Source organism: Numenius arquata, chromosome 8, assembly GCF_964106895.1.
Source record: "Numenius arquata chromosome 8, bNumArq3.hap1.1, whole genome shotgun sequence".
NCBI classification, from domain to species: domain Eukaryota; kingdom Metazoa; phylum Chordata; class Aves; order Charadriiformes; family Scolopacidae; genus Numenius; species Numenius arquata.
This window is the reverse complement of record NC_133583.1, coordinates 6,070,531-6,097,046: the sequence shown is the minus strand read 5'-3', so window position 1 is coordinate 6,097,046 and position 26,516 is coordinate 6,070,531. Positions and strand designations below refer to the sequence as shown.

At 41.9% G+C, this 26,516-nt stretch overlaps 1 protein-coding gene across 1 annotated transcript in view; it reads right to left on the bottom strand.

Annotated features, from left to right (window-relative positions):
• TAFA4 (TAFA chemokine like family member 4) overlaps positions 1 to 14,879 on the bottom strand; it is a 50,429-nt gene extending 35,550 nt beyond the window's left edge. The window contains exons 1-2 of the mRNA XM_074152069.1: positions 14,800 to 14,879; positions 11,625 to 11,740 (exon numbers count right to left, since the gene is read on the bottom strand). Coding sequence (XP_074008170.1) covers positions 11,625 to 11,740; positions 14,800 to 14,879 — 196 coding nt within the window. The remainder of the gene's footprint in view (positions 1 to 11,624; positions 11,741 to 14,799) is intronic.
• Positions 14,880 to 26,516: the final 11,637 nt, after the last annotated feature.

Here is a 26,516-nt window from a genome sequence, read left to right as displayed (position 1 = left end):
AGTATCCGCCTATTGGTACACAGTGACTGTATTATCACCTCACTCACCTGAGACAGAAGGACCTCACTTCCCTCCCCCATCCCCACAGGCAAGTGGCAAACCAGTTCTTGGTGAACATGCTAATATAGGAGCAGTGGCAATTAGCAATATCCATTGTCTCATTACAACCATCTGCCACAAAACAGACATCTTTCCATTGCTTTTCCCCAGACTGAATTTATCATTTCACAATATGCAGTTTTTCCGTGGTCAAGGAATTACCTACCTAATACTGTTTTTTATCTAACAGATCTCAGCCTGAAAGGCCTTGTCATACTCCATAAAAAAATATAGTGAGCAAAACTTAATAACTGTAAGAGTAAAGTATTTAGCATTCAATGCAAAATGTTAATAATAATTTTAAAATGCCATTTCTTTGCATTGCCTTTTGGCCAACTCAGCTAACAGAATGTGGACTAGGAAATATTGGAAATAAGTTTGGGAAGGAGCTTGCGGATCACTGGTGAGCTTTGGCAGGTATCTTCGCTATAGCTGGCCAGCACAGCGCAACGATGGTATCTAAGTACTGCTTTATGTTTGCATAAATAGTATCCCAGCCACCAAGTCCCAGGCAAGGCAATCTAAATATAACCCCTGGCACTGTTCTGCAACTGAGTCAAATTTGTTCCCAAGACCTGGAAACATTCACCATGCACACATGTGTTTCAGCCCCCCATCTGTTGAACGAGAATAATCACACTTCATTTGTAAAGCACTTCGTGTTCTACTGACAAACACCTTGTAGTGCTTTGATTTCAGTGCGTCTGGCTGCCAGAGCAGAGTTACTCCAGCACATCACTGTTTATTGAGACTGAAGCACTTGGGGCAAAGACCCCTCTCTTTTGTTGAGAGGCAATATATAGAGAATGCTGGATCACATTCATCCCTTTGGTAAACTGACCACGATGCAGCCATAGTCCTTTTTAATGCTGTTTTGATGCAGTTCTTGCTACAGCTGAAAGAAGAACTGAAATGATTTGGAATAAAACCTTACTCAGGCCTTGGTTCTGATCCAGAATTCGGTTAATCCAAATCCCCTGATACTGGGGAAGGGTCAGGAGAATGCATTCCATAGTCACTGTTGGATTAGATTTGTTCCCCCAGAAGAGGACATGTTTTCAGAGTAAACTCTCTTTTCTCTCTAGCTTGGCACAAAATACCATGTGATACACACTGATAAAAGGATGCTTCTTTACATTAGCATAGCAGACTTATTTGTCAGCTGTAGACTAATTATCTTGGCTCCTCGTTTGGGGACTGTGGCATCCCTTGCAGAAAATTGCATTTTGCTGAGGGCAGCAATTTTTCTCCATTTCTAAAGAATGTCAACACAAAGTTGTGGTTCTTTTGTATTTCCAGTAAAATTAGTGTACGGTGGGAGGAGAAAAATAGCACACATGCCACAGTATTTCCAATTGAAATGTCAAACTAGTGCTTTTTTTCTACGTAGTTCAAACAGCACCAAGAAAAATTGAGCATAGACCTGATAGTAAAATCCACTATATTGTTCCCTCCCCGTTTCTGAAACCTTGGAAGTAGAACAAAATCTGAAAAATTAACTCAGTGCAAGTAAATTATTAAACTCTATTATGAGTGGGCACTTCCAAAACCAGACAACTCTTTTGAACATACAGTCAAGCATCAGTCCCAAAAGGCAACTTGCAGTGCAGTCAGGCTTCTTTTTTTCTATTTAAGCAAGATGCATTTAGAAATGCGGAAAATAAAAATATCAGTTAGATTTTAATTCCTCCATGACCCAGCAAGACTAACTCCAACAGAGTGCACCTAGAGAACAGTGGGGACCTCTGTCCGTATTCAAACTGGTTTAGATGAGGAATTTCAGTTGATTTAGGAGAGGTTTTTTGTTGTTGCTTTCATTTTTTTTTTTTTTTCAGTTGGAGGAATACCAACATCTGCTGATAGGACTCAATAGACAGAAATCATTAGCGTATCCCCAATTTGGGCCAGACACTCATATTGCCAGAGTGATTTATGCCAACTGACATAATTTGCACTTTTTTCAAATTATACTCTGACTTGATTTTAATACTTTCAGTAAATTATATTTTCTAAAGACAATCTAAGAATACTTAGGAGTAACAACAAACATCAGTGACAATATAAAGTCTAAGATCTTCCTGTTTCATCTCCTCCGAAGAGGGCATCTCCTCAGAATGGTAAGTCATAAGAGGGCAGGTACCATCTCTTTGGGCGACCAGTTATTTATTGTAGCTCATTTAAAAAGAGAATAAAAAAAAAAAGGAGAGGGGAGCACAGAGTGTTTGCACACTTATTGCTTATTCATGAAATGCAATAATCTGGTTCCACAACTACCAGTGCTTCAATACACCTTTTATTATATGACTGGACTGTGCAAATGACATCATTGGGACAGGGGGAGGGAATGTGTCAGAAAGCCTTGATACTTTCAAATTGTTTGGAGCGTAGGATAGTATAAAAGAGCTGTAAATACTTATTTATAGGGAAAACAGATATTCCCACCTCTTTTTCAAGAGATTTTGTCTTTCATTGTGCTGTATATTGAATTAGGAAGAGCACTGGCTCCAGTTTGGTACCTGACAGAAGTCACAGTTACGAATGAGGGACTTGCATGATGTTCTTCTCTCCCCTTTTACACTGTTTGCTGCTGAGACACTTGTGTTCTAACCAAGTAGGCTGATGCCACCTTAGACCCTTGAACCCCCTCATCTTCATGTCCCATCCAGTGACAATGCAGGGGCAGCACAAAGAGGAAAGGGTCAGCGTGCTCTCTATCAACTTTTATTTCCTGCCATGTAGAAAGAAATCTCCCAAGGAATAAGGGAGCTATAGAAGAAAGGATATACAGAGCACAAGAGACACTCTAAGCTTTTACACCCAACCTGATAATAAGATGCACAGGAAAAGCTACCATGATATATTGAAATTTTTGCTTTACAATTGCTTACAATTTCATTTTTGCTATCAGGCATCAACATGAAACTAAAATCAGCTACGTGCAACTCCCTACAAACACCTGTTAACACAATTGTCATGTTACACACAGATCCTGCCATTCTGCCCCAGGAGTGTAACACACCAAGCTAATTTGCAACAATTTGTCTCTGCGCAAAAAAGACAGTTAAAGAAATCTGTTTATTCCAAAATATTTGCTGCATCTTAGGATGCTACTTTAAGGAAACAAAGGTGTAAAACCAATGCAAGAACTGGTATCAGGAAGATGCAAGCAGTAAATAATGCTGCCTTACACTTATCTAGTCATTATTTCTTTAAACAAGAACATAAATCAAAAGAATAGTGACCATCACTGGACAGCAAGGCATATGGATGCTGTCCAGCAGGAAAACAAAAGTAGAGATAAAGAAAGAAAAAAAATAAATAAATAAAGGCAGACCAAACACCAAGCAATAGAACTGTTAATCCTAGAATTTTCCCTCATAACTTCTGTCATTTGCAGGGTATCCTTAAAGATTGCCAACCCGGAAGATAATGAATGTCAGGTGTAGCCTCCACTCTTGTGCTGATGGATAGCACCTCCAGTCTGATGAGAAGAGATTACCCTGCTGAACCCTACAAGACATCTTTAATCTCCTGATTTAGAATCCATTGTCCTCTACCAGTTGTCACTCTCCTGAAGTAATGCAAGAATGCTGACAAACACTGAAAAACAGACAGCTGCAGTAAAGGGCTATCGGCAGCAAGCTGGAGGTGCTCCGCCAACAAAACACTTAAATGATAGTAAAAAAAAAAAAAATTCCATCTCCAGGTTCTTCCATTATTAATTAAACATTTTCTGGTTTCCAGGAAGAAATGCTTGCTCAAACATGTCCTTGAAACCAGACATGTCAACACTGTAAACTTTCAAACTAACATCGAGGGCCAGCTCTCTGGCAGGGGAAAATACCATGCTTGGCGTGAGAGCAGAGCTGAGCACTTCTTCACACAGTCTGAGTGGACCAGGCACAGATGGGGCATGTTTGATGCTACAGCCAAGTACGACAACTAATTTCCTGCTCTTAAATATGGGGTGAGTATTTTGTACCCACCTACAGCCAAAACCATGGGCAAATGGAAGCCAGCATAGAGGGTCAGCATGTCCCAGCCTGTTTCTGAACCACCCTTCACCTGGTAGCACAGACATTAAGCCTAAATCACCAACCGACAGAAACTGCTGTCCATTTCCATGGACTTCTCTTCAAGCTCGTGCAGTCACTGGTTTGGGATGAAACCCTCCAGTAGCACAAGGCCTTACAATTACATTAAAATTGGAGCTTAAGTTTGGGACAGGCTCTGTGCTGCTATTACAATTAATGTAATTGTAAGGCTGTGGCAATGCAGCCCCTGCAAGTAAGCACAGACACGTCGATCAATAGCAGAACAGGCCCTAAAGCAATTTCCATCCCTCAAAATGGCAGTGATTTGCAAAACACTGAATGATGAATTCTGTAAGAATGACTGACTAAAGTGTTAATAAAATCATAACTATGAAGTCTAACTTTTCTGCTGGGATCAAAAACCATATGACATATCCGGAGTAGGCTGGATACTAAATCACAGAAGAATCACAAAATCCTGCTTCAGTGGGGTCAGGACTTCATCTTAGGCAAGTCTTTTAATCATTTCAGAGCAAGGAATTCAATGCAAGCCCTTCACATTTCAATCTATTGCCTTCATCACTCAAGCATCCATCCTCCCAAGGACTCAGCGTATTGACCTCCATGTAAACCCAGAGCAGAGCTCCCGAGTAGAACATGTTCCACTTGCTGTGGCATCACTTCACCCAAATGAACACTGAGGACAAGATGCTTCCCATCATACTGGTGGATTTTCACTAATCCAACCATTTCTTTCTCCCCACATTAGCACGAGCCTACCCATTTGCAATATAATGTTTTGGGTTTTTTTTTTAAAGTTCTAAGTCTAGGATAAGTAGACATAAAAAAGACAAAGAGCAAAGAGAGCTTTCTTGGTTAGAATTTTGGTCAATGGAATGTAAATTATCATTTATTACGGATAGCAGCTATATAAAAAATGATGCTGTCAATGTAAAATGAATAAAATAAAGACAGTATTTTCACAAGCCACCCCCAATGGCTTTAAAATAAGGTCACTTTGATATTGCAGGAAAGAGCTTGGCTTCAGCTCCTGCTATACAGATTGATACACTGGACTTGGCCATTTGTGTGTTAAATGAGACTCCATCTTCTTTTTGTTACAGAATTTTCCCCTCCCTTTTGAAACACGATGAAATATGATTCACAAAACCTACACGTTCACCAGTTTGTCTGTAATTTTTCTCCCCCTGACTCCCTGGAATACACAGACCTTTTCATATACCATCACATTCCATGCAGTTAAAGTGGACATTCATGGAAAACAGTAACAAAGTTACATTTTTCCCTACAAAAGACTAAATTAACACTAAAATGGTCCTTACTGGTGACATAGGTATGCATCCAAATTGAAGTTGTCAAAATTCATCATACCTATTAAAAGTTTCCATTGTTATTTAAGAAAGAAAAAAAAATGCAAAAAAAAAGGAAAATAAGAAGTATTCCTTTCTCTTTTTCCTTCTCAAAAATACATATACCAGCAAACTCTGCTCCTTTTTTTCTTAAAGGGAACCTATTGCTCAACAGAATTGCTTTCCCTACCTTATTACTTGAAGGGATTACAGCCAGGGCTGTATATTGTAGCTACCCTATATTTAGAAGCCAGATAATAAAACACATAAATAACACACTGAATAAAACATTAAGACATAAAAGGAGTTAAATAGAACAAAGGGCTAAAGCTTATTGTGCACTAACCATGTCTGACCAATTGAAATACAAAAGGACTCACAATTCTAATTAGTAAAATGTACAGTTATGATTTAAATCACGAGGAAGCAGGCGCGGTGCCTGTCTGCGGCTGTGCGCTGGAGCCCCTTTGGCAGCCTTGTAGGGCCCTCTGCTGGAACTGGGAACCGTGCCCGTAACAATCCAAGAGCACTGTGCTAGAAAAAACGATGCTTCAACCCAAAAACAACAGGAGAACCAGAATCCTGTTTTTTCCCTTTTTCCTTGAAAGTACCAATATTTCTAATGCATTTTTCAGACACACAGCCTTCACTTAATTAGATGAAGTCCTGCAGCTTGTGTCATGGGAGGAATTTTTCCTCTGACTCCAATGGGGACAAGATTCTCTTCACAAAGTCCTTAAAGTTGTGAAAACCTGCAATTGATGTAGAACAACCCAGTCTGCTTCCAGACTGCCTGAAACCAAAAGCATGATGAGAGGTATTAACAGGTCTGAATTCCAGCTGACAGTGACATTTCATATTCAGAGTTTAAAAAAAAAAAAGAGGCAGATTTGGAGTGTCCTGCAGACCAAAATGATGTCCGATACACGCCTCGGTACGTGAATTGCTATTTTGTGCATAAAGGAGCAACCTTCTGCTGGGATGTTCCCAGTATCATTTATGACCGCCTGCCACTAAGCCCACAAGTCCAGTCCAACATCATCACAGAATCCTTTATTCATCCTTCAGATGAAATGTGATGTTTATTTCTTCTTCCCCTGATGGATGCTTTACTGATAACGCACCCCATGCTGACAACTCATCAAGGTTTTCCTGTTCTAGACTGCTATTCCTCTCTTGGTACCTAAAAGAGGGCAATGAAGTATGTACTTTCCCAGTTAGTCAGAGTGGTCCCTAGGTTTGGTGGTGGGATTCTTCCGCTCCCCCAGGGTACTGACTTCTCTTTGCTGTTTGAGACACAGAGTTGTTAAACACCTATTTCAACACATACCCTCTGTACTGCCTTCAGCAGCTCTGGTCTGCTGTCCATCAAGGGTAGATCTTTTCCTCAGGTCCATGCAGATATAATACTTGACACTGCTGAATAACAGGAGGTGACAAACAAGTGATTTTGACCATCCCACTGGTTAGACCAGCACCTCTTCAGAGAGCAGTCAAAAAAAGGACAAAAGGAGAGAGATGTGTTCTGAAAAGACTGCTTTGTCTTTTCAGAAAGGGCAGAAAGGGAGTAGCAACGAAGAGAGTCTTTGTCTTCTGTGTCAAGTGCACTGCTGCATTATTCACTCAGATCACCGAGCCTTTCCATACATCTGACTCTCCCTGCTCAAGCGTCAATCAGAAGAAAACAAAGGAGAACACTCATGGAATCCCAGAAAATTATCTCAGGTCCCAGTTCAGTCCCTGCTCAGCAAAGTCTACAAGAGCAGCTCATCTTTCACACGTGATGGAAATCACCGGTCCTCTGAAAACCAGCGAGGACAGTATCCCAGATGCTGGAGATCACTTCTAAGATGTAAGGCAGCAAATTACAAATTTCCAGCTGGATTTCACTAAGCAAATTGTAGAGTTTACAACAGCTCGGGCTGGTGATAATTCCCTCCTGAACCCACTTCCCAATCTTTACAGTCATGCTTATGTGCTTGCCACTGACATTTTTAACAAGACTTCTCCCATTTAACCTCTGATAACCCTGTAAATTAAACTGCCTGTGCTGCAACAAGGGATAAACTCCATGAAAAGAAGTTGCTACTTATTCCTCCAGTTGGCTAAAAGACCAAGCTGTCCCAGTGCACTCAAAATACAGTGATTTATCCCGGTGATCCTGCAGGGACAATAAGCAAGCAAACCATTACGGTTACCACTGAAGTCTTCACTTGACATCCAAAGAAAAGAGAAAGCATGAACTATGCAAGACAATTCAGAGACAAATTTGGTCCTGCTTTAAGCTACAGATGTTTACTAAATATATGGTTTCGGGGCATGCTAATAGTAACAGACTTTCCAAAAATCTAGACCCTTCAGCAAGCAGAAGGAGGCTGGAAGCATTTCAGGTGATCATCATCACATAAAAATAAAACACAGCAGCCTCAAAGAAACCAAGCTGCACTGGTAATTCATGACAGAAACTGCTCGGCTGGCTACACCAATTAATGGTCCACAAGCCCAGCCCTCACGTGAGGTGACCTGAGGAAGTGTCTTTTCAACGCTTCATCGTGCTTGGATCCTGACTTACAGCAGTGAGGTGAAAACATATCTCTTCTGGTACTAAATGTATGTTGCTTCATTCAGCACAGCATGGAATTGATAGTTATATCGGTATCAGTTAGGTACTCTGGGAGCCTGAAATACTGCCCAATTTTAAACAGCTGTAGTAAGGTTGGTGCTTATGCTTCCCTCAGCTATTGTCAGTGGAAAAGACAAACTCTTCAAAAGGGTAATTCAGAGCAACAGTCAGATGAATATTCTGACTCTACACGGATACATGGGGAGCCTGCTGAAGTAATCTGCATAAGCAGCATCTTCAGTGATCTAATGGTAATGAGAAGGAACATTTCTCCTCTACCTTTTGCCTAGTTAACTCTGCCAGTCAAAGCAATTACAGCATTCGAATGAAAAGTACGCTGTGGCCTCCAAGCTGGGCTCAAGATCCACGCTGCTTCAAAGCAATGGCAGGACTGGCTTGCTAGATTGAAGAGTCTCTTTCTCTACTAACAGTTATTTGATGGTGGTGAATATTTTGCAGAACAAAAGAAAGAACCAAGTCTGTTTTACACTTTATTCCAGGGAAGAGGCCCTTTTTGTCAAAGGGTTGCTCAATGGCATTCTCTCCAGTTTCTCAGAAACAGAATGGTTATTGGGTCCTTAAAGATCTAATATCTGTTCCTGTCTGAATATTGCAGAGACAGCTGTCGAATATCATTCTTTCAGGCACTATCTAACATGACCAAAGTCAATAATTGTCTTTTCCTGGATTAGGCTCCTTAAAAACAGCCATATTTTGAAAAGAAAACAGTCAATTCCCACTTTTTTTCATCTTAAATCCTATTGTCTTCTCTTCATTAATCAACTTTCTTAGCTTTAACGAGTAAGCATTTTGTCAAAAGTGACTACTGATGTCAAGTTTTAAGTACAAGCTTGAAACACGCTGATTTTCAGGAACAGACACAGCATGTTCTTAAAACCCAGCTCCTACTAAAGTACCCCAAGCCAGGCACCTCGTGCATGTATTTCCCACCTCAGTACCTACCCATCAGGTTACAGCTGCTTGACCTAAGGGACAAAGGACAAAGCCTTTGCCAAACCCAAAGCTTGAGTTCATCCCTCTAATGTGCTTCAGGACTTTTTACTTTGAAAAATGTTAAAGTTGTCTATTGACTGCAAAAATTTTATCTCAATTGTCATCCAAGAACCATCTAATTTCCATTAAACGTAACAGGCTACACTAAAAGCTCTAAATTATTTGCTGTCCTGATGAACAAGATGTTGTCTTGCTCACATATCAGATTCCATCACAGATCTGATCATATATTAGAAGGTCAATCTGGGTGTTGTATCAAACAGCAAAGATAAGATGAGGCTGAGCCCCCCAAGCCCTCTAAATGCTCTACGGTGCCATATGTCAGACACAGGGAGATGGAGAACCAAAAATGGGCTGCCTGTTTCATCTGCTACATGGAATTATTGAGTGTGATAGGGGTGACTTCAGTGTACACATAAAAGAAACTCACGTCTGGGGAAGAATATGACACCATAGTCTAAAAAGGTGCACGAAGGCTCCAGTTTCAGGGTATCTATTTCAAAAAGAGCTCCATAATCTGACCAAACTATTTATGAAGAGCAGAACCTTTCTTTAGCCTACCAGAGAAAGCACAGTATGCAAATCTGCTTAACAGTCGAGCAGCTTGATAGTGTACAGTACCTCTTTGATACAGGGGAAAGAATTCTTGCTGTCAATTAAAAGTATGCAGTGAAGCATTCTGCAATGTTATGTTGAAAAGATTGTCATAATTTACATAATACATAACAAGTGTTCATCATATGAGCCCACAACACAGGATCACTACTGCCTTATTACTGGTATTTCCCTTAGGTACACACGCAAACTGCATCTTTAAAAGACAAAAGTAACATTTCTTTTTACAAGACTCTTCCCTGAATGCCGAAAGCTGCAGAAGGCTGTTCTCCAGGTTTTGCTGCGTAGTCAGCTCTGAAGTACTCTGCTAAGCAGCAGTTGTTTACAGGAAAGGTCAAAAGGGCCTAATTAACTTGTCATTGTGCATAGACCCCCTTCCTCAGTGAAGTGATGCAACTAGTTTCCATAACATCTACCTGCAAAACGGTAATACGGATCATGCTCTAACGCTGTATTCTCTGGAATCACTTTATGGGCTTTTGCTGCAACGTCAGTTATTCTCCATAACCCGTGACCGTGTTTTACAGCAAGCACATCCAAGAGCTCCACAGCACCAGGGAACGCATTGCTGGTGATGGGGCAAGGCAAGGAGGTGTTTTGTGTAGCTCTTAGACACACACCCTGCTGGTGTGCTGTGAGCATGTAGACACAGAGCTACACGCAGGTCACAGTCAGTCCTACTTACAGGACTGAAGACATTTTGGCGAGCACATTAGGAGCCTCCAGCTCCTACCTAGACTATCACCAGAAGCAGCCAGGAAAGAGATCAATAGGTTGTCTCATCTGAAGGATGGAGCTTCTAACAAATGCACCCCCACTTCCTAGCGCTGAGCTGAAGTGGACACTAACATTAGACCCGGACCCACAAAAGTCTGGCTCAGAGCTAAGAATATTACATATGGATTTAAGACATTACACCTAATTTAAGAATGAGACTACATCACAAATAGCAACACTCGCAGACATCCCCAAGCCAGTGTGAAGCTAACTATGGTACTGAGAATGCAGTCGTCCCATCATGGTGTTGCAGCCAGGCTTTTGACCTCTCCGTAAAAGCACGTGGTATTTTGTTAACTTACCCCTCTCTCTCTCCTGGGACCAAAGGTGACATAGGGCTAACTCAGCTATCCTTTTTTAGGACTTGCACTGATATCTTTGCATTAGTACTAGTACATCTATATTTCTTTCTGCATTCAAGCTGATGTATCTGCATGATCCTAGCACAGAGATATTTGCTTTGAAGATCCAGTCTGGTATCTCTTCATAAAGCCAACTCAGCTTGTTCTGAGCTATTTCTGTCATTTACAATAAGATACAACATTGTGCTTAGTAGATACACCCTGCATATCCTCTTAAATGCAGTATTTTTCTGTTTGCCTCAGGTTAGGAAAAGAAGGAACATACCACAAGCTGAACTACACCACAGTTCAATGTTTGTGTTTCTTAGTGCGAGAACTGGCTAACGTCAGTCTGAGTGCTTTGATCTATTGCCCACCAAAGCCAATGATACCGCTGTAAAGTCTCTTGATAACAACTGGATTAAGAGGGAGAAGATAAAGATACATTTCAAAATATCTTTGGATAAGGATAAAGCAAAAGGACACAAACAAATCCCAAAGCCCTAGTAGTCATGAAGTCACTCCAAAAACTCTCTGGTGAGCTTCAGTACATAAAGTTACTAGAGAAAAACCATGAAAATTTACAGTAACTCATTTTTTCTTGTTGTTGTTGTATTTTTAACCCATTGCACTGATTAAAACATGCTGTCAACAGCCTCATCAATTATCCATTGCTAAGAAGTGGGTTCTAACATTCTGCAAGCAGTATTAATTGGTCTCGGTAGCGTATAATGAGTTTAAAAGCTCCTACCTGTGTGCCCCCGGGGATGGTGGCTAGAGGCGGACAACAATTTACAGCAGACCATTAACACATAGACCAGAAAGAGCCAGTCAGACAGAAGCATTGATTTGGCACAGAATCTCATCCTGGAGGCAGAAAAGGAAGCAGTTGAGTGAAAGAACAATGTGAGTAGGGAATAACATAAAAATGATGCGGGGAAAGAAAAGCTGCTAAGATGCTGAAGAATAACTAAAATGGCTTATTACAAGGCAACACTGACAAAATCATATTCATGGTTTAGTTGGAATCAATTCTTTTTGAAGCATGTTTTATAATTAGAAGCAATGCAATGGCTATCACACATCGTATCACCCACCAACACATATTTATAACAACACATTATGAGTACAATACATTTCTATGAGTCTGAGATAAGGGGTTGGGTTTGGGGTTTTGTTGATTAAGATCTACCCACACTCAAATCTAAATATACATATTTCTAAGTTGTGTTACTATTTTTAAACTGCACCTGCCTCAAAATCATAGAAACATCACAGAAAAATATCCTTTTTACTTATTACTTCTCAGGATATAAAGCTACCAGCTCCCATGTAGCCGTGCAGGTGAATTGGCTGGATCTCCCAAGCCCACAACATCTGCTGCCTTTCCTGGAGATCAGTAAGTTTGCTGAGGGTTGAACACCCACGAAACCAGCACCTCGGTCAAATCTGCAAGGACTCGCTGCTCTGCCAGGGTGTTAGAAACTGCATTTCAGAGAACAGTTCTAACGAAGGTGGATGTTGTTAGTCATATTCATGTTAGCGTTAGAACTAAGACCCCAAATCCTCAGTAATTTTGTTGCAAATATCTACAATTAAATCCCTCAATAGCTTATGTTATGCCATTCATCATATAGAAAGGTAATCTAATCATTTTCTTAAACTCAGTTATGATGATTTATTAATCGTGCAATACATAAATGGGCATTATGCATTTGAACTCTTAGATACAGTGTTCACACTTTCAGCAAATGCTGTAAGCAGGAATACATCAAATTAATTAAAGGCAATCTATAGATTTGCATAAATTGAACTAAATACTGCTTTCATAGCAGTGATGTTAGTCTGCCGTTAATCAGCACACTGGGATTTCAGCAAGCCTATCATAAGCATGCTTTCTTGCACCAAAAAGTCTTTTGGGAATTTCTTTCCCCTGCAGATGCCAGTTCTGATTCTTCCAAGCATTTTCTTAATAATTTGTTTATCTGTGTATCTTTAAAATACCTGAAACTATTCACCTTATCCAATATTCAAGTGCTGAATAGACTGATAGTTTAAAAAAAAAAAAGCCAGGTGAAGCACTTTGATCCTGTTTTAAATTTGATAACCATCTACTAATGAAACCAAAACAGATTCCATGTCTTCTCATTTAAAAGTACTTGCATAATTTTTCCTTTCGCACATCACAAATCAATTGCTCTCTCATTGTGTATGAATGCCCAATGTTGATAAAGCCCAAACAAATCACAAATGCAGTTATTAATATCAGAAGTTGAGACCAAAAGCCTGTTGTGTAAATATATTTTAGCAACAAACACTATTTTAGACCTGAGAAAAAAATACACTGGTGAAAAACCCAGCACCTTCAGCCGTCCTTGTAGACTACTCCAGCCTACAAACGTCTTCAAAAAGCTACATAAATATTGCTGAAAAATAACTCACCATGTCTACAGATTTAAGAAATTTTTAAAATTACATGTAAAGCTGCTGCATTTTAAGGACTGATTTGGCAAAAAGGGACCTTTCCTTGCATTAAGAAGGTGCTGTTTTGAGCCCAATAAGTTGCCACCTTGAATGCAAATGAACCAGTACATGAAGAAACACACCAAGAGTCTTTTGCAGCAGTATATAGGAGACTTCTGCAAGCGTGAGTCAAGCCCAGAAGATAAAGACATCACTGGCCCTTGTCTACCCTACAAGTATCCTCTTAAGGAGCATTCCCAGGCTAATTCAGAGCAGCTACACTTCAGCTAATAAGCATGGACCTAATTCACCTCTTGCACCCAGCTGAACCACATAATGCTACTGCAGCTAATGGGATTGAGTCACTGTGAAACCAGCATAAATGTTATTATTGCTGTTGATCCAATATTAGTCTAAGGATTAATAAGCTCTGAAATCAACCTACCATTTCAGATTTTAGTCACCCAGATCTTCCCCAGGTAACTGAACCTCATTTTCCTGAGGAGAGAGCTGAATTTAACCTTAGTTTCCTTGCTCTCTCTGTGAGAAACACAGGGCTTACACCTCATGCACCAGTTACCACTAAATAGGAAGACATCATCTGCTTGTCTTGCAATACCATCCCTCTGCTGCTCTAAATGCAAACACAGGAATCTGATCCATGTATCAGTGGAGACCCCAGCTTTGGTTTCACTCTGTAGTATCATAATGAAGAGAGGGACCTTCCTTCAGGTTTCCTGAGGTGTGACTGAAAGCAGGATTTAACCCTTGGAATTAAATATCACAGATGAGACATTTTGAGCATGCCCTTTTTGGTGTGAGTTGATGGAAGGGACAGGTATTTAGTCCCAAATCATGCACCACATGCTCAACAGCTGCTCTTTCAGCATGTAAGTGAAGCCAGGTGTTCCCACCATTCCCAGTGCAGGAGCAAAGCTGCTCTCAGTGGAAATGGTTGTGTGCTGACCTAATTTCAAAACCTTTACCAGATTGTAAGTTTGACTTTTTTGAAACCATGGCCCTGATGTTAGACAGGGAACGTGAAAACAGGTTTCATCAGGTTAACAGGGTAACCCTACCCCTTTGGAAGTATATTCAAGTCCAGGAATAAGTGTATCACTACAAAGCATCAACTTAGTTATATCCAAACTGAAAGGCTGTTAAAAGCATCCAGTGCCATTAAAATGATACAACATTTGCAGACTTTAGGCTGCCTTGCAGGTAGACAGGACACGAGCCTTCAGCCTGCTAATATAAAGAAATACAAGGGGATCTTTAAAAAGGCAGGGAAAAAATGAAATTTGGCAGACAGATGCAGCAAGGGGTGCTGAGCCCTTCAGCGTCAGTGGACTGCCACTTTCAGAAATGTCAAGCCTTCATTCTCTGTTGGATTCAAGTGGATATTGTTGCTAACCAGAACAGCAAATCTTCAGTGTCATTTGAAAGATAAAAAGTGCTCTTACCTTGGGGACTTTGCAAGAATTTTGTTCCAGTCAAACACAATTATTTCAGTGTGTTTTTCATAGTTATTCCAGATTCCCATTTGCGGCAGCAAATAAGCCTTTCTGCATTTCAGAATTTTTCCTTTGCTTTGGGGACCTAGAAAGAAAGCCATATTACACTGCAATTAACGTCTGGAATTGTACTGTGAAATAGATCTTCGTTACCAAAAAATCATTGTTTCACAGTGCCATCTACAGTGCAATCCAAGGCAAAAGGCAGCAGTCATACTGCTCTTTTCACTTCTTTCCAAGAACACAGAGAAACTGTGATAAGGCAGCTCTGAAATATCACTATATTAACTAAAGGCAGAGTTCTCTATACTGGAAATTACAAACATAATGTGCATAGTTCACTGTGTCCTTATAGTTATGCGCCCTCTCACCGCTGAACCGCTGCAAAAGCTGTAAGGTCTAATACATCACAATAGTGCAGACAGATTTCCACATGATTATGTGAAACCTCCAACAGTTTAAACCAGAGATTATTAAAGACAGGAGGGAAATCTTTCATTGTCTTCATAAAGATTTGGCCAAGGCTTTTTGAGTGTCACTGCTTCAGGAGCAGAGGGTCTGTAGGATCACATCCATAGGATCACGTCTGTGTGATCAATACATTCCAGCACCCTCTAACACTTTTGTCTCTACTTGCTTCCAGCATCGCATCTCACACACAGCCCACCTATACCCAGAAGCTACACTTCGAAATCACTATATGGAGACTCTTTTGCAGCAGTACTGACACACATTCCACAGAATAATGAGCTCAAACACTCCATTTCATAGATATTCGAGTCTCTTCGCTTTCATTGTTTATGTTTGTTCTCGCACTTTTATCCCTGGGCTCAACTTGACCTTCTGCTATTGAAAACACAACACAGTGCCATTTGTGAGAGTAATAATAATGTGGTCTTCACCCAGACAGTGATCACAACAACCTTTTCTCATCTTCTTCCACCACTCTTTTCATTTCACTCTTCCTTTGATCAATTAGAAATTTGCTTTTAAGAAACACAAAATTACACTATCACATTGGAGAGCAAAGCATCTCTGGGGTCATAAAAGCACACAGGCAGACACCTTTCAGAAGCTTAGGACAGGAGAGGCCCTGGCTCAATACACTCAGGTCCTTTCTGTTCCAAACACCATGAGAAAATAGAATAAATGCTGGAATTAAAGAGGTACCAGCCTAGCAATCTATAATTAATCGCATTTTACTCTGTCTTTGCTTTCCAATGTGGAGAGTTTCAGAGTGAGCCAAAATCACAACACAACAGCTCTAATCAAAACAAAATGTGGGCAAAGAGATGTTTTAAGACAAAGCACTGCCATTCTCCATTAATCCTTTCTTCCACAAATACACATAAAATAAAAAAAATCAGTGTGCCTTAAAAGGCCTATTGAGAAAAACCAAACAAGCAGGCTTTTCAATATAGTATTGAATGACTGAAATGGTTGTATCGTACATTTTTACCCATTTCATAATAGGACAGATAGATAAATATATTCTCACAGTGCTCTTGTAGAAATCAATATTGCAATATACTAACTCAGGTTTTAGTGCTTATCTGTTCCATAATTTTTATTAGAGAAGAAAAAAAAAAAACATCTACAGCTAAATACTGACTTTTGTGTAACCTGTTCTGTAAACATATGTTAAATACTGGTAAAAGACAAGGAAGTATTGATTATTCTAACTCATTCTAATTAAACGGATTCAGTAAAAGCAGCAGATGATACAACCACCAGCATATCTAAGGGCTTTCTGATGCCTTCCAGGCAGTTATATTTCTTAAGAAAATAGGGTTGTTTGAGGGGAGTGTAAGGCAAACTCCTACAGTGCAACCTTAACTCTGAGATTCAGCTGCTTTATTTCAATAAAGGAGGGAGATCAGAAGAGAAGCACGAAGCTCACCTTGTTAATAACAGTAAAAGGAATTCCAGGCTTCTCATGGCAAAACCCTGTTTTGTGCAGATTTTGTGAGCGGTGCTGGTCCCTGCCTCGCCTCAGGGCGCAGCGTCACTTTGGCAAAGTAGAGCTGCTCATTTGCAGGCTGCACAAAAAAGCAAATCGCTCCTGACCTCCTGCACCAGGAGCTGAGCTGGGGCAGCAGGGCCGGCGAGGCCACCAACCCTCCCACCGGCCACCTGCGAGCAAACCCAGCGCTGCTTTCAACAAAATACAAACCAACGTCACCTCCCAAGATGCCCCAGTATGTCTGGCAACAGCTGGAATTCTGTGGATGAAGTCCCTGACTTTGTCGTGGCGGGGTTAATTTGCACATGAGGGATTTGAACAGAAGTTACCCATGGAAAGCAATCTTGTGAAGAAAGGGGTCATTTTTATACAGTAAGCTTCATCCAGGAGGCAACTGAGCCCCCAATTCCATCTCTAGTAAAGCTACAAAAGAGAAAAGAAGGAAGGAGGAGGTGGTGAAGGGCTCCACTCCCAGTATTTATGCATGGGCTGGCCATGAACAGCTCCTGCTTTGCACCTTAATCATCCCAGACCCCACTTCAGGCCACAAAACTCTCCGATAACAGTATTGAGGGCAGCCATGAGCCCTAGTTAAGGCTGTGGGTTCTGGTTTTAGAGGGAGTTGCAACGGTCAGACCTGCTGTGCCTCAGTCCCCGCACAGTCCGTCTCTGTGCCTCTGCACTTGGGTAAAATGGGGATAAATAGCATTTCCCCACAGCAGGGAAGTGTTTCAATGACAGAAACAATAAAGGTCTAAAGTTATTTGAAAATTGTATGGGCACTGTATAATTCCTTTGACAGATGGAATAAGATAGCATTTTAAATTAGGTACTTTTCCTACTAATATTTACATGTTGTAAAATACTTCTTACGGCTACTTTCTGTAAAGAGTAAATTACTAAAACGTTTTATGCCATCTTTTATAATAAGCTATTAAATAATTTAGAAACCCTCCATCCATTAAATATTGAAAAGGCCTTAATTTCTCCCTTCTCAGTAATTCCTCCCTTAAAATAGAGATACAAGCGCACCCCTTAAAAGACTCTTTTTCTGAACAGCAATTGGTAAGAAGGGAGCAAGTAGGGGCACCACGTACTTCAGAGGGCGATTTGCCAGACGGGGAGTTTAACCCCACCGTCAGCCCTATTAAACTCTTACGACCCACTCACTCAAGAACTGAGAGAAAACACCTGCGATTTCTTAGAAGAGGGGGGAAAAAAAAAAATGAGATCTAGTCTGGTCACTACACGCGTTTGTGAAGCGCCGCTATTCGAGGTTGAAGGGAAATAGAGATAAAAGATCAAGGAAAATGCAAGAGCAAACACCTGCCTGGCCGGTTCCACCTGTTACACCAGTTAACTAACGCAGAGCGCCCATTTCACGGCTAAATGACTACAAACGGGACAGATATTTAGCAATACCCCTCCAAAGACCCCCGTATCCCACAGAGGCAGCTTGCCCCAGGCCCACGCTGCCCCTCAGCGGCGGGCCCACACCCGAAGCGCGACACTCCTCGGCCCGGCCTGGCAGCCCACGACAATTTTAGGGCCGCGAGGGTGGAAATCGTTTTGTCCGTGTGGGGTAACTTTATTTTTGCGGGCGCTAAACCGCGTTTAAGGGGCGGCGGGGAGTGAGGGAGGAAGAAGGGGAGGGGTCTCCCCGCCCTGAGGGCGCTGGGCGGCCGCCGGCCCTGCGGCGTGGCGCTGCTGCCCCCTGGCGGCCGCCCGCCGCCCTGCAGCGGCGCTATCCCCGGCCCAGGCCGCATGCATAATTCAGCGGGCAGCTATTAAACACTTCCAACTTTTGTCACTGCTCGGAAATCTCATTAAATCTCATCCGTACACCGTGCACCGATTGTTCCGCCGAACCCCACTCATTGTTCCCCGCCGGAGCCATCCTGGTCCTCGGAGAGATCCCCTCCGCCGGCCACAAAGCCTCTTAATTTGCGAGCGCTCCTTTGTGCGAGAATGAACTGTCCATGCAAATTAAGTTTTGTCATTAATCATATTAACACGCCGCTGTCACAGGATTCCTCGGCTCGCCCTGCTCTCGGGGAGCCAGGCTGCGGGTGCCGCAGGAGCGGGTCAGGCCTGGTGGGTCCCTCATGGCTCCTCAGGGCCCCTCCTGAGCCCACAGGAACGGGCCAGCCAGGGAGAAACAACGCCGTCTAAATTCCGAATTTTGTCCCTCAACCCTCTCCCAGAAACCTCTACATCAGGTCAGGTAACTTCAGCTTGACCTGAAGACTTCAAGCGGCAGTAAATTCACTACAGCAGCTAAGTTATTCCAACAGTTAATTAACCTCACTTTAAACACTGCACCCAGCTTCTAATCTGAATTTGTCCAGCTTCTGCTTCTAGGCATCTGATCTCATTAGGCCTCTTGCTGGCAGATGAAAGTGCCCTCCGCTCTCCGATATCGCTGCCCACACTCCCAGCCCGCCATCACGTCCCCAGCGTCCACATAAGTGAGATGGAAGAAGCCTCTCCTTGGAAGCCTTTGCACTATTAAATCCACTACACAGCTCTTCACCGCATCACTGCCAATTTCTCAACATCAGGTATATTGAAGTGAACCTCAGAAGATACAGTAACCAGAGGTGATCTTTATCAATATCACAAGCAGAGGTAACAAACCTTCCAGCTTGTACTTCATGTTCCCTCCTGATATATCCTGCTTGTCCACCCGGCTGGCACATCACACGGGGACAAATAAAGTGCTTAAAGGTCTCAGCTCTGCCCATCGTTACTCACACCGAGTAACAGTTACACCACGTCGGAAGGCATTATGCAGACTGAGGAAGGACACAAAGTTATGCAGTGCAATAAAGCAGAACTTTTATTGAGCCAAATTCCTCTACCCTTCACTCCCAGGGTAAACATCAATCTTTCTACTGCATCTGCTTCCCTACAGGTATCACTGAGGGAGCCCTGATAACATACAATTATAGAATTGTTTGAGTTGGAAGGGACCTTGAAGATCACCTAGTTCCAACCCCCTGCCATCAAGCTCAATAAGGCAAACCGAACTGATAAGGCTCTTCAAACAGCAAGAAAGCTAGCTAAACAAGGTGGCAGCAAACTGCAAGTGTGCTTCCTCACTTTTAAGAAAGCCAGACGTAGCAAAATAAGCCACTGGGGACCTGTGGCAGTTCTGAGCACCTCTCAGACACCAGCAGACTCCCAACACCCTTCACCTACAATTTTTAAAGTGCTTTTTTATGATATCACATTCCATTTATGACATCAGCCTCTTCTGCTAGCAGCTCGATCTGTCACCACTAGTCAGCCCTTTCCACAGGGATATTTCAAAATCTCACTTAACAGCAACTGGGGGAAGTGGGGAGGAAAATTAAAACGATGCCAATGAGAGCTAAAGGAAATACAACCCACAGCTTCCTAAGAAGGGAGAGCTGAACTCCTATTACATCCACATGGCATGAGGTATCGACCACACCAGCGCCTGGATCATCCACACACAGACAGACTTCATACATGTGTTTGGGGGGAAATGGGTCTGTCTTCACCAGCATTTGGAGTTCTCTAGTGGAGCTCGGGTCACACCGAAGCAGTAGCAGCAGTGCACAGAGTCAGAAAACAAATTCAAGCAAGGGACTGAAGGTGAGAAGTGAAGGACTGCCAGAAGATCTCAAGTTTGCACAGTGTAAGGAGGAGTCTGAAATCAAAGATGTTGCCTTCTCTACCAGGGCAGAACAAGTCAGGTGTCTACTCAGAACCTGATGCAATGCAAGCTGCAGGGGCTAGTTCAGGTCCCCTCCAGGCAAGAGAACAGTACCTTCTTCATTTACACTAACTCCAGTGTATACTCTGGGGACCTGTGGTCACCAGAACTCACAGGTTTCAAGTGTATTTACGTGGCAAGGAGTAGTCGTCTTACAAATGAAGCATATGAGTTATGCTGGCATAAATAACTGATCACTTGCAGTTCAAAAGTATAATCACTGTGTATGAGAGGATCACCTAAATTAAAGGATTCTAAATTAAATAGAATCTCATTTAGAAAATTAATTTTTAGAAAAATGTTTTGGAACCTGCTCTCTCAACTCAAACCGAGTCCACATCTTCCCTCCAGGAAGAATTCTGCCCAGAGAGTAAAGTATGGGTATTCTAGCTGTAAAGTAGAGTCAGAATAGACCCTTTTCTCCATACAGCATTATTTATTATTCATCATCATCCCACGAAGAACCCTTCTGCCAAAGTAAACGCCTGAAGAGGTAAATACTGTCATCAAGGTTTCATTTTTAAGGTTGCACAGACTCCCCACCTTGGATAGCCAACACAGGATATCTCCTCATTACAGCCCAGCGTTTCAACTCTTTCAACTACATTTATCAGAGAGAATTTTTCATTGTGATTATCCAGGTTCTTTGAGTCCCTCACTACAGCTCAAAATCTTCCTCACCCCCTGGTGTATGGCCTACTTAAGAGATGGGCAGACTTGCAGGCACTGCGTTCAAGGAAGCACAGGAATTGCTTCGACCCTGTTCAAAGAGGAGGCAGAGCGGAGACAGTGCCCGGCTCCACTCCCAGCTGACCTCCCAGAAGCAGAGCGGTACTCACATAAAGCGGGCAGCACGCAAAAAAAATGTGGAGAGAAACATCTTTGAAGGAAGTCTCCTCAGCAGGATGTTTCAGATAAGGCAAATGCGCGTTTTCCCCTACTGTAAAGTTTACCTGCCAGGTGGCAAAGCATTAAAGTTGTTGCACAGATTCTCTTGAGCAGTAAGACACTGTTTTCTATACCCTGAATTGATGAAGGAATTTAACTTCTCCCATGGAAGGAAAAAATAACTGAGCTGCTACAGAGCAGATCACTCACCTTTCTTCCCATTCCCCAGGGACCCAGGTGAGCTGGTAGATTATTTTGCAGAGATTTTGCAGATTTTGGAGGGAAAGGATGGAGGAGTTTGTGCCTCTGGATAATGCACTGGGCACCCCAGATCTGTTCTGGGTGCCTGCTACTCAGCCCAGCGCTCACTTGCAAGAATTGGATGATCACTGACTATGGGTGACAATTCAGATTAAGAACAAGAGGCAATCCCAAGGAAATAACAGGAAAATTAAGAGATTCAGCAAATGCAAGCAGTAAAGAAAGGTTGAAGTAGCTGTGTTTGTTTATTCGAGAAAAGAGAGTTTATTGGAGACATGCTAACTGTCTCCTTGAAGAGGTTTGCTTTAAAGATGGGCATGATTTAAAGAAGTGGCTCTCTGCAGCTACTGCAAATAGCATAAAAATAAATTAAGTGTGCTGCAAAGGTAATCCGGTGTGTTCATGAGGAGACATTTTCCATGTCTAAGTGTGGGAAACTAGTTGTACAAGCTCCTTAAAACTGATGGAGCCTGTTCTGATGGAGGTTTTTTTTAAATTGGCTGAACACCTATGGGACGGTCAAGGCTCCCTTCTTCACCCATAGGGCTGGATTACATGTTTGCTCAGGGTTTGTAACAGGACTACATCTCCTTTATGCCTTGGAGCAAAAAAAGCACTGTAATATAAATGTGAGGTAAATAGTCACTGTTCGCAGTGTCATCCTCAGTACCCTGACCACAGACAGTCATCAAGTCAGAGGTTAGTGGAGAAAAATTGTGGCAGAAAGAAACTGAAAATACCTCCTACATGTATCGATTATTTTTTTCATGCAGACAGAGTCAGCTTGTGTTATATTTAGATATCTTCCTGGTGATTCCGAGCATCCTTATACAAGCAAATTTTCTTTTTTCTGATTCTGCTGCATTAGAATACTATATTCTCTTGTTATGCCCCAAAACACCTCATTCATAGTAAATAGTTACAGCATGTCCACTCATGCTTCCTTAAGCTGTAATAGGCCCTGACTTCAACAGGGTCTGTCCATTTCTGTGTCACAAATTTAATCTGTTCTCAGCTTTTGTTTCAACTCATTAAACACTCTTAAGATGACAGCACAGAATAGCTGGGTTTGCTTTTAGAACAGAAACAACTTTATGAGCAGCGGATGCACATTGGCTGATGAAGAATCCCAACTGTCTGGGTATACGGGATAATTGTTCCACTTGGGACTCATTAGCTAATTGTTAAAAGATCCTAATGAAAAGCATTTCATAAATACAGCACTAAATTTCCAGAAGTGTAATTATGAACTGAACACACATTTTTAGCACCTGTCTTATCAACTATATACGCCAATAGCAAAATATCTTGTGTATGTTATCTCTGTTCCCTCTGCCAGTCCTGGAGTAGTATGTAGGACAATTACTAGCAAATTGACATTCCAATTTTTGTACAAAGATAGCACAGCCAGCTTGGATTGGTTGAAAGTTCTGCCCCTGGCATACAGAATCTCTTGTGGCAATAGCGAAGAGCAAAACTTGCAAAGAGGAAAAGAGAGGCACAGACCAAAAAGCTCTAACCCAACTTCTTGATCTTGTTTTGTCACTTGACTTTCATACTATGGGACAAGCTTTTTACTCGGTGTTAGAAAACATTGTCTGCCTATTGGAGCCTGCTCCTCAAGTTATTTTAAAAAACTCATTTCTCTACTGAATAGAAAAAATCCAGAAGCGAGTTCCTGACCCATCAGTTCAGGAACTGTCACTAAAAAATTAAGAAAAGAAAAAAAATCTCTGCTCAACATTGTACCATGGAGAAGTATCTGCTTGTTTGGAACTAAGCATGGGCACGGCACAGCTGGGTTTAACTCCCATTGAATTTGAGAGACCTGGGTGAGGCTGTAGCTGTAATACTGTTTGTATTGTGTTCTTCAGGTACCAGGAGTCATATAAGGTTTTCTAATTCCTGACAGCAGCCTACTACTGAGTCAAGAAGAAAAATGAGCAGATAGATATATCTGTTAATTATCTCCTGAGCCATTGGTCCTGTGGCCCTGGAATCAATATTACGTTGCCAGAAGAAAAAGCAAATTTAAAAAGCAGACAGACCTCAGAAAGATGTAGCATTTGTGATGTGTAAGTAGCGTGCCCTAGCTGGTTTGGTTGCCCTGACAGACCACCAACATGAACACAGAATGACTCTACCTCTCTCCTGAAGACCTACATCTTTCTCCTTGTAACCAGAAAAATCCCAAATTCCAATGTGAATACATCAGGTAACACTCTCTCATATATTGATCAACGGTGAAAAAAGGTGTCCCTGTTTAGAGCAGGTTAATCATCTGCTGGCTGCTGGTTTCATCCCTTTGCAGGCACAAGGAAGCCAGATAGAGCTCTGGCTGCTGTAGCAATGAAAAAGGAGCAAACCTCAAAAAGTGCTGAGGGATTGGTACCAAGATCACTCCTGCCTTCCTGTCACTGCACTATAACAGGACAGCAGCAGCCACAACAAGCGGATAACTGCTCTTCAGAAACAGTGAGAGAAGTTGTTAGTGTGGTATTTCCCCCTGAAGGACCTGAATTGTCAGAGGGTCCTCCTTCCAGTACCTGTCACAGCTGAACAGCACGTTTCCATACAGGAGGCTCAGTCAGTTGGTCTGACTGAAGTAAGACCACAGTCAGATGTGTCCTTTTCATGGCTAAAGCTAGAAGCTTTCTTCTTTATTTGTTAGAAAAAAAAAAAAATGTCCTTTTCACAAAACTCAGAGAAGGCGTCACTTTAGGCTTTCAGTTCCCAATCTGCCTAGGATGGATTTTTGGTTTTCTGTTGCCCCTTCATTCCTGCACAAGCCACTTCATGATCACCTAACCACATGCATGATTGATGGGAGGAGCTGAGGGGAGGGTAAGTGGTATAATTTTGATTGTATTTTGAAATGCTCAGGGTTGGAAATGAAGTATGAGATCCCCCCACTTTTCCTACCTCACTTGAAGGCAATTACGACTGACTTAAAGATGCGAGATCTGTTGAAAGTAATAAATTGTTGATTGTTTATTTTCGGGGTAGACAACAATCAGCTTTTAATCAGCTTTTCATCACCACTAGAGAGCTATTAACTCTCTTAAAAATAATTAGAAAACAGAAAAGAAAAATCTTCTCTAATTATTTTCATCCAGGAAATTGGGACTTTATGAAAAAAAATCTCAAGATTCATAGAAAAAAGTTCACTTGGTGGCACATTCTGTTCACTCGTTTAAACAATGAGATACTGTTTGCCAGAGAGGTAGGGAAAGAAGACAGAAAAAACTGAGCCATAACTAATATTTCTCCACAAAGCTTGCCACAGGTAGACACCCAAAGCCTTCCCTGAGCCCACCTTGTCTCAGCCAGCACTGCCCTGCTCTCCCCCTTCCAAATCTCCCTCTGAAGATTTTCTCCACCTTCTGTCCTTTTACCACACCTTCCAGGTTTAGTCCCACATTGGCAGTTGTTTCCCCTCACCTTCCCCAAATATAATTTTTCTGCAGTCATGTTCGCAATGGCAGAGCTAAAGCAAACAACTGCCATTTCTCCTTCTGTGGATTCCACTTCCTGAGCGTGTATGATGATGTGGATATTGGCATCTCAGTAAGAACCAATATTTTCAGCCACCTTGGGTGGACACTCAGTTATTTTTGCTGAACTTTTTTTTTTCTTTTTTAAGGAAACAGATTACAGGAGTCTTCCATTTCTCTGATTGGCTATTCATGGAATCTTGTCTTTCAGATCCCCACAATACACCTTTTTTTTCCTTTTTGAGTAGATGAACTATGAATGTTGTCCTGAGGGAAACAGCATTCAAACTTAACTGCAATGAAAAGAGCAACCTACAAATTGCAATCATATTAGAATTAGCAACAGGTATGAAATGTCTCAGCAGATACTTCCTTTCTGTGATTTCAGATAGGCAACGTAACTAAACAGAGTCCCTCCATCTCACATACAACTTTCCAATAGCTTTCCCCACCAATAATCCCATGAAAATATTCCCTCAATGTGCCTCATTTACCTCCATCCTGTTGCCACACACCCCTTTACCAGTATGCTGGTTGTAACTCAAATGTGCTCATCCTTACAGGAAAACAGGATCAATCACGAGCACTTTGCTAGATCCTGAGCCAACTGCTGTTGTTCTGTTCTTGAACCGCTGTTCAACAGATATTTGCTTTGTGGGGCGATGACCAGGCCATGTCCTGTGTGCACCCCCAAGGTGCAGTTGAGTAGCAGGCAGCTTTTGGTAAGACGACTAGGGGACAGACACGCTTTGTTGTCTCATTGCAGGGAACCTGTCCTCAAAGCCACAAAGGGATGCCCTTCACGATGGTAGGCATTAGTCAAATACAAGTATTCAGATCCAGTAAGAGCTAACTGAACAAAAATGTAATGGACTGTAAAAACCAGATCAGACTGCATTATGGATTCCAAGGGACAACTAACTGGAGTGTGTGAGGGGCTGAGCTAATTAAGAGCTCCCCCACCAGGACCCCAGTGGCTGTATCTTTTTATTTTATTTTTTCAACTGCCCATTGGAGATGAATTGTGATTCACTTTAAAAAGGGATTCTTCTTGTAAATCGATCAGTGTTAGACCCATTTGACCTACTAGTGTCTCTTTAAAGATTGATGAACTGGAACACAAAAGTGAAACTCTCTCACTTTAACTGTTCCCATCTGAGTTTCCTGTGCTGTGAGATACATTTTTAAAGACGCCTATGGAGTGGTTGCATCATTGATTCAAATTCTAGGGTTATTGCACAAAGTGTTTCCATAGCCTGGCAATGGGCAAGACAGCCACACAAACTGAAAGACCATTAGCAGAGACAGTCACAGGACT